General features: G+C 43.9%; 1 protein-coding gene across 1 annotated transcript in view; it reads right to left on the minus strand.

The window, feature by feature from the left end:
• Window positions 1-636: 636 nt before the first annotated feature.
• htr7c (5-hydroxytryptamine (serotonin) receptor 7c) overlaps window positions 637-15686 on the minus strand; it is a gene marked incomplete at both ends in the record, with an annotated part of 122155 nt that continues 107105 nt past the window's right edge. Inside the window, one exon of the mRNA XM_084308127.1 lies at window positions 637-1381. Coding sequence (XP_084164253.1) covers window positions 637-1381 — 745 coding nt within the window. The remainder of the gene's footprint in view (window positions 1382-15686) is intronic.

Consider the following 15686-nt stretch of genomic DNA (forward strand, 5'->3'; position numbering starts at 1 on the left):
ATTATTATTGGGGATGAACTGATTAAAAATAATGCCTCAGTCTACATTGCTTTTGTAACACTTGCCTGCAGTGGAAAATAGACTGTATACCTATACAGAGACCTATACAGACCACGGTCAACTTCCTACATGTCCTTTAAATAGATTGAATCCATTACTGGTTGAAGACGACAACCATGATGATAAAATGGTTTCTCTTGCTCAAGCATCAATTTGGCAAACTCATGGAAATCAATTAGCATCCGTGTGCCTTCAACAATCCCAGAATGATTGACTGTATTTGTGTTGTGTTGTCGTTTCCCCTATCGATGCATCATTCTGCCGCGAATACACAGCCAAGACTGAATTGTGGCATATACTGTATTATGCACAAAAGCTGTGTCAACTTGAATAGTCCATCAAACACGCTCCGTGATTTTCTTCTCCCAAAATAGAATGACTGAGTCCTACAGACACTGAAGTGATTGTCCTGCATTTGCTGGAAGAGGCCAAAGAGCGACTCCCATTCTGTCAGTCTGTGTCTCGTCAACAGCACCACCGCGCAAAGGCCCCAACCATACAAGCACAGGGGCCGCATTTCCCAAGAGTCTTTTGCAAGTCAGTCCACAACATCAGAGAGTCCAAACCCCCACTCCTTTACGCCCTTCGTGCGAGAGCTTCGTGCACGCCCACGGCCGACAGTCGTCGGTTGATGTTGCGATAGCGGCAGCGGAGCAGGTCTCGGTAGGTGGAGCGCAGGTCTCGGTTGAAGAAGGCGTAGATGAAGGGGTTCATTAGTGAGTTGGCGTATCCCAGCCAGAGCAGTGTGCGCTCCAGCCAGATGGGTACGCAGCTACACTCCACTCCGCAGATAAAGGGCCTGGCGGTGGACAGGATGAAGAAGGGCAGCCAGCACACCGTGAAAACACCCACGATCACTCCCAGCGTGGTGGCCGCCTTCTGCTCCCGCTTGAAGATGGAGATGTTGCGGCGCTCGCGGCTCAGCAGTCGCGAGAAGGCGGCGCATTCCTCAGCCACGCCCGGAGGCTTCAGGCCCTGCATCCGCAGAGCGTCACTCGCCACCGTCTCAAGGCGCTCGCGCCGCACAAAGTCAGTGAAGCGGTGCTTGGCGCCACTCTTGCGGGCAGCCCGGAAGATCTTGTAGTACATGACCAGCATGACCAGCATGGGGATGTAGAAGGCTACTGCTGTGGAGTAGATGGTGTAGCCAAAGTCCTGGCTGATGAGGCACACGCCGGCCGTGTGAACGTTCTTTGCCCAGCCACAGAACGGTGGCAAGGTGATAGAGGCCGAGACCAGCCACACGCCCAGGATCATCTTAGCCATCAGCTGGCCATTCTGCCTGGCCGGGTAGGTGAGGGGCCGCGTGATCCCCAGGTACCTGGGAGGAGAGGTGAGAAGAAGGTGTTAGAACAGTCGCTCGTCAAAGTAGACTTTCTACCATCAAACAGGCTACACCTGGGCAGATCGGACCTTGATGTAAATATCTGTATAACTTCACCATGGTAACTCATTTTTAAACTGAATTGACCCATGTCAGGTGGCCACATGAGCAGACCAGATGCTGTTACTGCATTTACACCTTCACGCCTGAGTGCTGCCCCAATACAACCACAGTCTTCCACTGGAAGGTTTCTGTTTAACTTCGTTGGGTCCACCAATATAGTTGTCATTTTCATACTAGAGTCATGAAAACTATTGTGTCTTTTCCTGTGTTTTGCATTGTTGAATGGGTTGTCCCAACACTGAGAACATGTTAAATATGTGCATTATGCCTTTTTTGCAGTTCAGCTGTGAGCTGAAGACGTTGCATGAGCATGTATGTACGTTTGAAGATATCTTGATAAAATGCGCATGTATATACTGTAAGATGTCAGATTGCGTGCAAATGTTATATTTTCGACCTAGAGTTGAACCTAAAATATGTTTCAACTAGTTGAATTTTGATCTGGATTTCGTTGGACGGTACGGGCTTGGCCACTGCTAAATGGTGCATGGGCTGCTTGCTTGTTGCAGGCACAGAAACAGCCCATTGAGAACAGGACTGAAACAGAGGCTCCTAGAATCCATAATCTGAGGGGGTTTTCTTTGTAGAAAATGTAAAAGTCATGTTTAGGGGACCTCAAAGACCCATATTAAGTTGTTGAAAAGGGGTTAAAATATGCCCCCTTTAATGTTATGACGGGAACAAATGAAAGCAGACGTTCGGAAAAAGAAAAAAGAAATTAATTGATTGATTGATTGAATCAATTACATTTTATGTCATAATGGATAACACTATCTGGCAAGATAATACTGGCCTCCTCCACCACCAATGTGTAGCACCCAACCTTTGGTGAAGCATGAGCCCTGGCTGCCATACGACACACTGGCTGAAAGGTTCAGGAGACACAGATTGTTATCAGTCAATTAATAAGGAGAGGGATGATTAGGTGGCCTTGTTGTCAGACCTTGACCTTTTAACATCTCATCCAAATATAGTAATTTTTATGAAGTTTCAATTATAAATTTAACCCTTCAGATGAAGCCCGTTTGGAAATTTGACAGCTCATGTATTTACACTTATAAGTCTATCCATATCACATCCATATCCTCACTGGGCCAGCTTTCCGAACCGCAACAATGGCCTGAGGAGATTCTCCGGAGAATGGGACCAGAGCCTTTGTTCCTTGATCCCAGGAACAAAAGAACCAGACGGCGTGGGAAGAGAGCTGGGATCCGTAACAGGCTGAGATCCAGACGCCACCGAACGCCATTGCCCAGTATATTGCTATCCAAAGTACAATCGATTGACAATAAACTGGACGACATCCGAGCAAGGATTCAATACCAAAGAGACGTTAGGGACTGCAACGTTCTCTGCTTCACCGAAACGTGGCTCACGTCGGACGTTCCAGACCACGCAATCCAACCAGCTGAACACTTCTTTATCCACCGCAAGGATCGTACAGCAGAGTCCGGTAAACAACGTGGAGGAGGTATTGCCTTCATGTTTAACAACAATTGGAGCGATCCAACTAACGTGAAGGAATTATCCAACCACTGCTGCCCAGACCTGGAATATATAACCATCAAGTGTCGTCCTTTCTTCCTCCCGAGGGAGTTAACGGCGATCATCCTTGTAGGAGTGTATATTCCACCACAAGCCAGCAACAACGTCGCGCTCTCCAGACTCCACGACGAGGTAAATAGAATACAAGCGGCGAACGTTAACGCCGCCATTTTGGTGCTGGGTGATTTCAATAGCGCCAATCTGAGAAAGGTATTACCTGACTTCTATCAGCATGTGACTTGCAACACCAGAGGCGGTAACATCCTAGATCACTGTTACACGCAATTTAAAGGTGGCTACAAGGCTCATTCTGATAGTGGCTTTGGTAAATCAGATCACGCGTCCATCTTTCTTTCACCAATGTACAAACAGAGAATCAAAAGTACTCCTGTAGTCTCGCGAGAGGTGCAGAAATGGGATTTGACGTCAGAGGAGACGCTCCAGTCTGCGTTTCACTGCACAGACTGGAATGTGTTCCGCGACACAGATAACATTAATGTCTACACGGAGACAGTGCTGGACTATGTTTGTACTTTGGTGGAAGAAACAATCCCCACTACCAAAATGAGAGTTTACCCAAATCAAAAACCCTGGGTAGACAAATCCGTCCGTGAAGCTCTGAGAGAGCGCACCAAAGCATACAACGACGGCCTAGTGGCAGGCAACATGAATGACCACAAGGTGGCGCGATACAACGTAAGGAGGACAGTGTCAGAGGCCAAACGGCGCTACAGGGATAAAATTGAACTCCAGTTTGAACAAGCTGACTCTAGAGCTATGTGGCAGGGGCTCAAAACGATGACAGACTACAAAGGCGCCTCCCTCAAACTGAACAGTGACATCTCCTTAGCAAATGACCTCAATACCTTCTATGCGAGGTTTGATGCTGGTAATAACAACACCAGCTCACAAGCCACGGCAATGGGGGGGGGGGGGGGTCGGCTGCTGATGGAGGCGCAGTGTTCAGGGTAACAGAGCATGAGGTGAGGCGGACCTTTAAAAAAGTGAATATCAGGAAGGCAGCAGGTCCGGACGGCATCCCCGGCCGCGTCCTAAAAGTCTGTGCCGACCAACTGGCCCCAGTATTCACTGACATATTTAACCTGTCCTTAGAACAGGCTGTCATCCCCACCTGCCTGAAGAAGTCCACTATTATCCCTGTACCCAAAAAATCCAAGCCTGCTTGCCTCAACGACTACCGCCCTGTAGCTCTCACCTCCATAGCCATGAAGTGCTTTGAGAAGCTAGTAAAGGGCTACATCTGCTCCTCCCTCCCCATCAACATGGACCCCCTGCAATTTGCATACCGCCCCAACAGGTCCACGGAGGACGCCATAGCCCATGTGCTGCACACAGCAGCATCACACCTGGACAAGAGGCAGGGGAACTATGTGAGAATGCTATTCATCGACTACAGCTCGGCATTCAATACCATAGTCCCCTCCATACTCATAGCCAAGCTCAGGGACCTGGGCTTGAACTATGACCTCTGTCAGTGGGTCTTGGACTTCCTGACTGGCAGACCCCAGGTGGTGAGAGCAGGCAACTGCACCTCCTCATCCATCACCCTCAACATAGGGGCCCCCCAGGGCTGTGTTCTGAGTCCCCTCCTCTACTCCCTGTACACACACGACTGTGTGGCTCAGCGGAGTAGCAATACAATCATCAAATTTGCTGACGACACAGTGGTGGTGGGCCTGATCTCTGCCAACGACGAGAGGGCCTACCTGGAAGAGGTCAAGGTCCTGGCGGGATGGTGCCAGGAAAACAGCCTCTCCCTGAACGTCAGCAAAACAAAGGAGATGATTGTGGACTTCAGGAGGTCGGGGGTCAAGGACTACAGCCCCCTCAGCATCGACGGGGCACCGGTTGAGAGAGTCAACAGCTTTAAGTACCTCGGAGCCTACATATCCGAGGACTTGACATGGACCACACACATTGACAGTGTTGTGAAGAAGGCACGACAACGCCTCTACTTCCTCAGGCGCCTAAGGAAGTTCCAAGTCAGTCAGAAGATCCTTAAGAACTTCTACTCATGTACAATAGAGAGCATCTTGACCGGCAACATCACCTCCTGGTTTGGGAATAGCACTGCACAAGACCGAAGCAGACTACAAAGAGTGACACGTTCAGCCGAACGCACAATTGGAGGGGGGCTCCCCACCCTCCAGAACATTTACAACAAGCGTTGCAAGGGCAAGGCTAAGAGAATCATTAAAGACTCCAGTCACCCGAACAACTGCCTCTTTGAACTGCTGCGGTCAGGCAAGCGATACCGGAGTCTCAAGGCGAGCACAGAAAGACTCAGAAGAAGCTTCTATCCCCAGGCCATCAGGCTGCTAAACGAACAATGAACACTACACAACAACAACAACCACCAAACGCACATAGCACACACATCCACACGCACACACTCACTTTAAACAAACACACTGTAGCACCCACTCCACACACTTTATAGCACACACCCACTTTAAACAAACACACTGTAGCACCCACTCCCCACACTTTATATTTATTGATGAAGGATTGCACTACAACTCGTACACCTTACTGTAAATTGTACCTAAATTGTACCTCATCCCATTTCTGCTTTGCACTATATAGTACTGTACATTAGTACACTGCATAGTATTGTATATTATATGGTAACTCAGAACATTGTACATATGTCTATACCGAACACTGTGACCTCATTTTCTTCTTCTAAATTACATGCTATACTATGTTATTTGATACTATCTTGTCTAGCACAGTCTCTGGAGCGTAACAGTAAGAAGCATTTTGTATGAAAGTATTCTGTACTTCTGTATGACAACTATTAAAGAAACTTGAAACTTGAACTTGAATGTGATACACCATGCAATGTATTGACCTATCTCAAGCCCTGCCCTCTTTTCTTGATCCTCCAATCACAACAGTTGCTTGTCCAAGGGAAGCAACGGTTTTGATTGGAGGATCAAGAAAAGAGGGCAGGTTTGAGATAGCTCAATTGTCATTCAGCCTATTCCAGACCTGTTTCCTATATTGTATACGTTTATTGTGAAGCCAAGAATTTCTGATGTACATGTACATCCCCCCTCTAGAAGAATGAAGAAGATGTCTTTATTTGGCATGCAGATTAACACACACACATGTGAGATGGGCGAGACATAGAACACACACATGCACTGAGTCGCCAATGAAATGTCTCCCTGCACTTTTCCCATCCCGTCATCCTTCCCCCCAGGGGCAGCGTGGGCCACGGCCAGGGACCGATCCAAGTGCTCCTGTCCGTCTTCGTCAGGGATGCGACAGCATTAGTAATCTGTTCTGCATGTTCTTCCATTGGGTTTATCTTATCGGGAAGGGAAACCCTTGCGAGCACAGGGAGAACATGCAAACTCCACACAGAAAGGCCTGGGAGATACCCCACCTGGGTAACTGGCAACACGGCAACCTGGTCCCCTGGACCTTCTATCTGTGAGGTGACAGTGTTAACCACTACTCCACCGTGCCGCTCTAAATTACAGGGACATTAGCCTTATGAGTAGGGGTCTATAAAATATACTATATATATTCTATATATATTCTGAATAGTAGGCTTTCCCGGTATTTGGCGTTGTCAGGTGTGAATGTGAATGAGCTGACAATTGTCTGGTCCCCAACACCCTCTGGAGTGAAGCACTCCTCTTTGCAATTGTTTGCAAATTATCTAGAATAGATCAACAGACCAAGACCTCCCGTTTCAAAATGTATGACATAACTGTCGGTTGTTTATTATATGATGATGATATAATCTGCCTTGCAGAGTCTGAAGCCGACTTGCAGAAAATGTTTAACCCTTTTCACTACCACACTACAGAAGCGTTAATGAAAAACCCAAATCGTGCACTTCTTCTTTTATTTATTATTTATTTTTTTACAAATACTTGGGTTTAAGTTTAGATGAATAAACGTCTTTTGAGGAAGGGACTGGTTTATACTGGTTTAGCTGACTCTGCAGGCCGAGTGGTTAAGCTCAGAAAGCAGTGACCTGAAAGGCTTCTTAGAGACCGCGGACACCCCACATTCTCCCGGCTGGATGATTCTCGTGCATGCGCCATACGTAATTATGCAGCTCGAGTATGAAGTTATAAAGAACCTAAAGAAGCTATCTCTGTTCAAAATGGGCCAATACTTTATGATGTTTCTGGGGTGAGCCACTGGATATCAAGCAAAAAGGGCAAATAGTTTGGCTCTGGAATCACTGTATTACTAAGCCAGAGAGAGTAGGATTACAAAAAGAAAGAAATTAAATTGGGATAAAGTACACAAGGACCCTTGGACAAAAGAGCTCAACTTTAGGAAGACGCTGGGCTGTAATGTTAACATGGCTAAACAAATTTGATCTCTGTCGAAAAAATTATGGCAGTCGAATAACATGGTCTCAACCAAAGATCATACTGTATGTTCAGATGAAGCTGTCCTATGGTCCTGATCCCTGTATTGACTCATATCGAGGTCTTTGTGTGCTCAATTGGTACGCTGCCCCTCGCTACTGAAGTAGGCAGATACTGCTGTGCCCAAACAGGGTACAGTGTGATGTGAATTCTTTTGAAAATAAATGATATTTTATGTTTTATTGGACACTGTATGATGTCATGAGGACTCCCTTATTTGATGTAATGCAAAAACAAAACCCTGAAATATTCTGGGTAGATGATGATAAAAAGAAATTACATTGGTTATTCACACATTTTAAGATAAGAATAATGACTGAGTATGAAAATCACAACTATATTGGTGGACCCAATGAAGATAAAATATGGAGTCGCCAGCCGCTTTTCACCTGACAGCGAGGAGTTTCACTGGGGGAATGTAACGTGTGCGGAGGTTCACGCTATTTCCCCCAGATCCCCTCCCTGCTGAACAGGCGCCCTGACTGACCAGTAGGAGTCACAGTTTACAACGACCAGGACACGTACCCCACCGGCACCCCACCGGCTTTCCACTCGCTAACACTGCCAATTTAATTGTGATCCGGCATGGTCTAGGTCGGGTTGTTTAGGAGCTCACGATTCTTCAGAAAATCCCAAAATGTTGCGCAATTCAGAAATAGGTCGAAATGGAGATATTGGCCATTTTGAGTGCTTTTAAATGTTCTCTATCTGTCTCCTTCTTTGCAAAACTTAATACAACTTATGTCATATGTTCATTATTGTTAGATAGTGCGGCTGTATTATTTACCATGCTGTGTAAAGAACTACAGTTCTGTCGGAGGGGAGTGGCTAAGTACTATACTTTCGGTCTCAAGTGTCGGAGACAGAGACGTGCAGAAATGACAGCTACCAAATCCATTCCGAGACAACTGACATGGACCTAGTACAGAATAATCACCTCTTTTGTCATTGTCAGCTTTTTGTTGTATGTTTTTACAGAATGAGAATGGACAGATAGCAATACTATAAAGTATAGATATAGTTGTACAAAGTCACATCGGTTTGTTGACAAACCTTGGTCCTCCAGCACCATATTAGATGGCGCCGGCCGGTCCTCAAAGTGTTAAGAGGAACAGCTCCAAGCCTTTGAAGCTCTCAACAAGCTATTGTGGTATCATCTTGGTTAATTTAATAAGACATAGATTGAAAGGTATCCACCCCATTTGTACAAGTGGTGGCTTATTTTGAAGGTATAACCTGTACTTTCATACCATGTGCCTGGCCACAATCAGCCTAAACCCCACTGCAGCCTGGGCATGTGGACAAACAATACACACATGGTTTGCCTCTGTAAGCCAGGTTGTTGCGACCGTGGCCAGACAGACTAATAAAAATGGTGGGTTAGACTAGTTGTTCTGTGATAGTGTGTATCTGACCCTGCCAACCACCATACTGTGCCTATACCTTACAACTCCCTTGCACTTTAAAATGTATGTAGTTTGAATTTTGTGGAAGGGATTGAATACAATCCAATGTCACGTAATGTCAAATGGACACAAGAAGAATCCCATACAGTAGTAGACAGATCCTGTCTGCACACCGTGGGTACACTTTCGCCCGGGAGATCTTAAGCTAGTTAATTCGCCCGGCTGTGATATGAAGCGAGCAAAGCACAGCGGTACATAATACAGCCGGTGTCTGGAACTGTTCTCGTGCATGTGGACAGTACTAAAGCGCCTCTGCAGGTTTAATTGTGCGGGTTGAGTAGGTGCAGTTCAACATAAGGTCAGTGCTCCTCACTCACGTCATCATGCGGGGGGCTGCACAGGCTGTAGCCCTCTCAAACATTGTTATTTTCCTTCTGGTATTTTTTTTATTAATTATACAACTTTGTTTTCAGCGTTATCATTTCCGTTGTTGTTGTTGTTGTTATTATTATTTGTCATTAATTACAAACTAATTAACACTTTAATCGCCGAAAACGCCGGAACTCGTCTTTCCTAGCCATGCTCATTCTGCCAAAGACGCCGTAACTCGTCTTTGATGTCAATATTTCAAAAATCTGTCATCGAAATCATATTTCCTTTCCGGAGCCCTGAGACACACTGCTGATCTCCTCTCAACTCTCTAGCGGTTCAAGAGCGCCATCTGGTGGCCGATCGGCAGATCGCCAACCGGAAATTAACCTTTGAACCAGTAGTGCTCATCCATATGTGGTCCGGCCACTCGCTATCGTTAGAGAGACTCCGTCTTGATACAGTGAACATCGATCGGTGCAAATAACTCGAAAAAACAACATGATTTGGACGTATATACTATTATACAACCTGGAAATGGATCGGGCATTTCTACATCCCATAATAGAAAAAAATCTGTTCCACGCTCATCTGCCAGCGGCGCGAGGAAGCCACGGTAAGATTCAGCGTTATTTTCTAACGTCTTCTATACTAACTGATCTGATGAACATATGACCCACTCTGGATGAATCATCTAACGCTGCCCACGGAATTATAAACGATCCCCCGCCCATCCGGTCATCATCAGATGATACGTAGAAACTTCTAGAAGCACGTCCATTTGAAATTTTTTATCTCGCACAGATTCCTACCAAACTGTATTTGATCATCAATATAATGCATTTAGGGCTATAAATCACGTTCTGAAGAAAGCTGCAGAAAACGATAAAAACATACTTATACTTTAGACCATATTTTAGTATGAATATGTGAATGAAAAAGTTTAACGTTGCTACACCCTGAACAATACATATAGGACATTGAATGGGCCATAATAATGGCAATTTAGCAATAGAATTAAAAAAGTTATAGCCCTGCAAAGAAGGGGAACTTCTCCATGTTAAATAGGGCTGGCGAGGGATGGTAAATTATGAATTTAACCCCGGCGATTAAAGTGTTAACACTATACTGCTCCGTGAAGGCATTGTTCACTGGGAGGAAGACACTTTCTGAACAGACTGTGAGTCATCTTTGGCCTTTTTTTAGAAGTTATTTTCAACATCTGTGTTTTTGGATTGTTTTATACTTTTAACCTTTGTTAAAAAAGTTGTGGTGTCTTATAAACATGTGTGGGGGTGGGGCATTTTTATGATGCATGCGATAAGAATGAATCAATTAAATCAGTGTAGCGTAGAGTCTTGTCTCTCTCTGGCATTACGCTTAATGAGAGACTTGTTGAATATTCACAAATCAGAAGTACATATAAATAATACTTAATGTGAATTCTATTTTAGGATTTTCCCTTGCTAAGGATCTTCCTTAATGGAACACAATAGGACCAGAGCTGACTTGATCACTTCTCTTGCCCACACTATCCAGGGAATTTAACCAGTCACCTTCCGTTCACAAGTTTTAAGCTGCCAACAGCCCTAATACCTAATCCACCCATAATCCTTAGGCTGCTCTACAGCTTCCTTCTCAAAGTACTGATAAAGTGGAGAGTAATGTAATGTGCTCTAAAAGCCTTTTAACCCTTTCACTACCACACTACAGAAGGTTAACCTTTCACTACCACACTACAGATGGTAACCGTCTGTAGTGTGGTAGTGAAAGGTTAACCTTCTGTGAACTGGCAGTGAAAGGGTTAATCATTTAGTAGTGTGGTAGTGAAAGGGTTAATGCATGTGCTTGCTTAGTTTTCTTAGAAAATAGGATAATCCTTGGAAGCTAACGCTTGAGCCACAGAGAAAGACACGCTGCCATATATCTCCATCATCATTAACAAGAGTTGCCTCTCACTTCAAAGGCTTATTCATTCGTTTCAATGGGTTAAAAGCTCAAGAGTAGAATAAGCTCAGTCATATCCTAGAATAGAGGGCTGTCAGATATTTTACATGGAGTTTAGAAGAGGAAGACTGAGAGTTACCAATGAAAAGACCAGGGCCTTCATTTATCAATGGTGCGTACGTACAGATATGTGCGTAACCCGTGCGTACGATCATTTCTAAGCAAAGTGTGGGACTTATCAATTTGAACGTGTGCTTGACTTTGTGTGTATATATACGCACAGCTTGGACCATGCGTACCTGGCGCCCAGCGGTAGAATATGGAGACTGCAGACGCGGAAATAAGCTTTTGTGCATTAGTTTGACTGACGTGTTCGGTATGACCCCCCGTAATTCATTATAGTTAATTGTAAAATAGCGACAGTAGTGTAATTATTGTCAAAACCCTATAAATAGCATTTGGAATAGGTCTTTCTTTCCGAATGAATGCAGCATGGTTTATATATAGCGTTATCGGAATACTACGGGGTGTACTGACTGCGCTCCGTGTAACTCAACTCGTTATTATTTTGCGCATAGATTGCAGAAATACGGGAACGTTTTGATTATATTTAAAAGGCTTTGCAACTTACAACTTAGAAATTCCACTTATTTCGTTTTACAATGTCAAAGCCTTTTAAATATAATCAAAACGTTCCCTTATTTCTATCTATGCGCAAAATAATAACGAGTTGAGTTGTAACAAAGAACGTATTACATGCTGGGTAGGCTGATAGAGTAAACTGTAAATAAAATAGCCTATAACATTATAAAGGATATGGGCTATAGCAGGGGTTCCCAACCTTTATTCCCCAGAGCCCCATGATTCCTTGGAGACATATAGGAATATGATATGATATAAGGTATACTGGTCCGTCAGCGAGCAGATAGCCCACAGCGGATAGCCATTAAATGCCATTTGAGAATATAGGCTATTAACCACTGTTTGCTGTTGTTGTGTCATTATAACCAATGCTGGAATAAGAATGCCTTTATTCGTTTCGTTCGATTGGCTACCGGGTATAATATGATTTGTAGAGGCATACAATCTATTTTGTTGTCGGTATTAGGTAGCCTATATAAATTAGATATAATAGCAGCCATAGCCTACATTATGCAACAGTAACTTGCGCATATATAACACATGGCACAGCCCTGCGAAGCCTGCATACAGTAAACTAACTTGATCGTTAATCTAGCTGTTGTATCTTTATGCTTATGAAAACATTAAATAATACGTATAGGCGATAGGCCGATCGTTTTGCCTTAAAGGGGAACTATCTTATAAATGGCCTTTTTGAGTGTTTAGCATTGTTTCCTAGCTATGTGAACTTATATTAATATGATCTATGTCTCAAAATTCTCATATTGGCGCATTCTTCCAATTCTCCTCTCACAATATTCACCCTCACTGAACTGAGTCGTTTGAAAATGTGCCTATATGTGATGTCATATAGTCACTGCTGCATGTTAATGTTCATGAACCAGAACTAGGGTGACCAGATATCACGCATTGCGCGTGATTGCACAGCAAAACTGTCTCTTTTCACGCGTCACGCAAATTGAGACCATGTCCCTCTTATTGGTTGTCATCTGCGCGAACGTTGTCGTCCCCAGCCAATGGAACCCCGAACGCGGAAGTGAAGCTCCGTTGGGGAAAATATACACACAAGCGGGGCCTATTTGAAATCTCCGCGATAGCAAAGAGCTGAGTGACAGTGACACTGACAGCTCGTGCGACCCGCCATTAAGAAGAAGACAGACAGCTGCCGAGAACACACTCGTACTTTAAAAAATGCAGGACACACCAAACAAAAAGAGGAGGTGTAGTTACCGTAGCGAATGGAAAACAGAATACCCATGGGTGAGAAATGTCGAGGGGGATGCAGAGAGGGTTTATTGTGAACTTTGCAATAGTTCGTTCTGGGGGCGAATTTGATATAAAACGACATAGACAAGCTGAGTCCCACAAGAAACGGGTTACACAAAAGAGAAATCCATGTTCGCATTTCTCCGACCTAAAGACGTTGGACAAGCGGACAAAATAACTGCTGCAGAGGTAACAACTGTTTACCACACTGTCCAACATGCCCAGTCATACAGATCAGAGAACTCAAAACGCCTGCGGTTAAGCCACGGGAGGAAACAACCAAAGGTGTGTTAAATTCATGTGTGTATGAGGGTGTAGATTCCCTTAGGGAAAATGAAATATATTCCAAATATATTAGGAATTTAGTGGGAGTATTGCCAATATATTATTAAATGTATTACAATAACAATATATTATCAAAGGATATATCCACAATATACACATGGTAATTATATTGGTGTGTATATTATTCTATTTCCATATATTATGATATGGTTGGAATGGATATTGCCATATATTTCACTAAAATATATTAATAATATACTGCACACATATATATTTTTGATAATCACACGCTCAACTTCCTGCAGTCAGAGTGAACTGAATACATGCATTTCATAGCAAATATTGAAATAGCAGTAATACCACATTCATTATGAATCCCTGGACTTGTGAGTTGAGACTTGTGTTACTGTTCCTGCTCTGTTTGATAAGTGATTGTAAGTCTGGGTGGTTATTTAATGTATTTAATTTATTTTTAGTATTATTTATTATTATTATTATTTTGACACCCATTAGAGACAAAAGGAAAATAAAAATAAAATGAATAAGGGCAAAACATATTAGGCTTGTGGTCATTTTAATGAGGACAGTGGCGGATGAGCCTTGAAGGAGGGGACAGGGACAGTCCACCAAAAGGGCGGGGGGGGCTGCGCGCTGGGGGGGGCGGGGGGGGGGGGGGGGTCCCACATTGTCCCTCACAAACATACCCTTTGTCCCACATTTGGTTTATTGGGACCTGGTCACCCTAACCAGAACACACAGTGGTTTAGGAGCCCAGGCTCAAAACAGCTCGAGATCTTGAGGTAGAAAAATGCTGTTTTTGAGGACTTGATTAGAAATACAAAACAATGAATAAAAAAAATATATATATTACAGAGGTGTTCCATAGACTCACAGGAATTGTGTAAAAGTGCCCAAATAGTGAAAGAAATAGTAAAATAGTTCCCCTTTAACACTTTCACTGCCACTCACGAGATATCTCAGGTTTCCGATAGTTATGTTGAAAGCCACTCACGAGATTTCTCTGAATTTTTTATTTAATTTTTTTTTAGCGATCTGAAATCATATTGCATCACGCGAGCCTACCCTAGTATACCCGAGCGCCGCCGGCGATCAGATGTGGAAAAAAGCGCCCCCTATCGTCTCCCAGATGACATAAGGGATTTTGGAATGGACTCAATGAAAATGGATGGGGGGAAAAATCCTGTACTCCACATTTTCCAGTCCACTGATGCAGCCGGGGTTATCACAGTTCATTCTGGAGCCTCTCAGACCCGCGGAATCATGTACTGCACTGTACACACGTTGGATCCATACACTTATCGATTTTTTCGAATGGTGATCAGGAATTGGAATATACCAGTTGGATACCATCTGATGTCAGGTAAGGAATCTATGTTATCAGTGTTAGGATAATCAGACTAATTTTGATGAAGATATAGGCTGTTTTGTGAAATGGGCTCTTTCGGTTTCACTGTAAAAGTCCAAGAGGAAATGAACACAGCGATTATCCGTGCGCGGCTCGAATGTGCTTGCGTGCACGTATAATATTGATCATCTAGCGTTTATTTGAAAACAATTCATAATAGGCCGACAAATATCAACGTTCTGGAATATTCCAGTAAAAGACGATTATCATAGAATGGTCTAGAATGAACAGTTTTTTACCTCAAAACGGGTGCTTTTCAAAATGCTCTCAAACGGAAATGAAGCGATAAAAAACCAATCTGCCTTGACAGCACTGACTGGAAAAGGATTCTTTGATAAGCGACGGGCAGATTAGCCATAATTTAAAACATAGATTAGGCGATATTAAGCGTAACATTGGCGCCGATGGTGGCATTGAAGCGCTACCTCTGGCGCCACCTCATGGCACTCAAAGTGTTAACGGTCTTTATTAGTATTTTGAGCTGTCCAGGCAAAATTGCAGCAATGGTCTTAGGGAGTCGTTGATATCTGACATCACCGTGTACAAGTCCGCCAGCCTGTCGCGTATTTATCCCATAACACGCGTTGTGTCTTCTTGGTTCGACAGCGCGTTAAATTAGTTGCTTAGACCTCCGTGAACAATCTCGCTCGTGAAGTTTGCTCGGGTTAGTCCATTATTTCACATCCCATGGGGGTGTTTCATTAACATATATGGATAATCATGCACGAGCATTGATGGTAAGAACAAATGGTATTGAGGCCCAGGGCCCTCATTTATCAACAATGCTTAGAAAGTATTCTATTTTCGTTCTTAAGCACAGAATTTAGAATGTCTCTACGCACAGAAAAATCGGGATTTATCAACCGTGCGTG

The sequence above is a fragment of the Notolepis coatsorum genome, assembly GCF_963971535.1.
Source record: "Notolepis coatsorum genome assembly, chromosome: 2".
NCBI lineage: Eukaryota > Metazoa > Chordata > Actinopteri > Aulopiformes > Paralepididae > Notolepis > Notolepis coatsorum.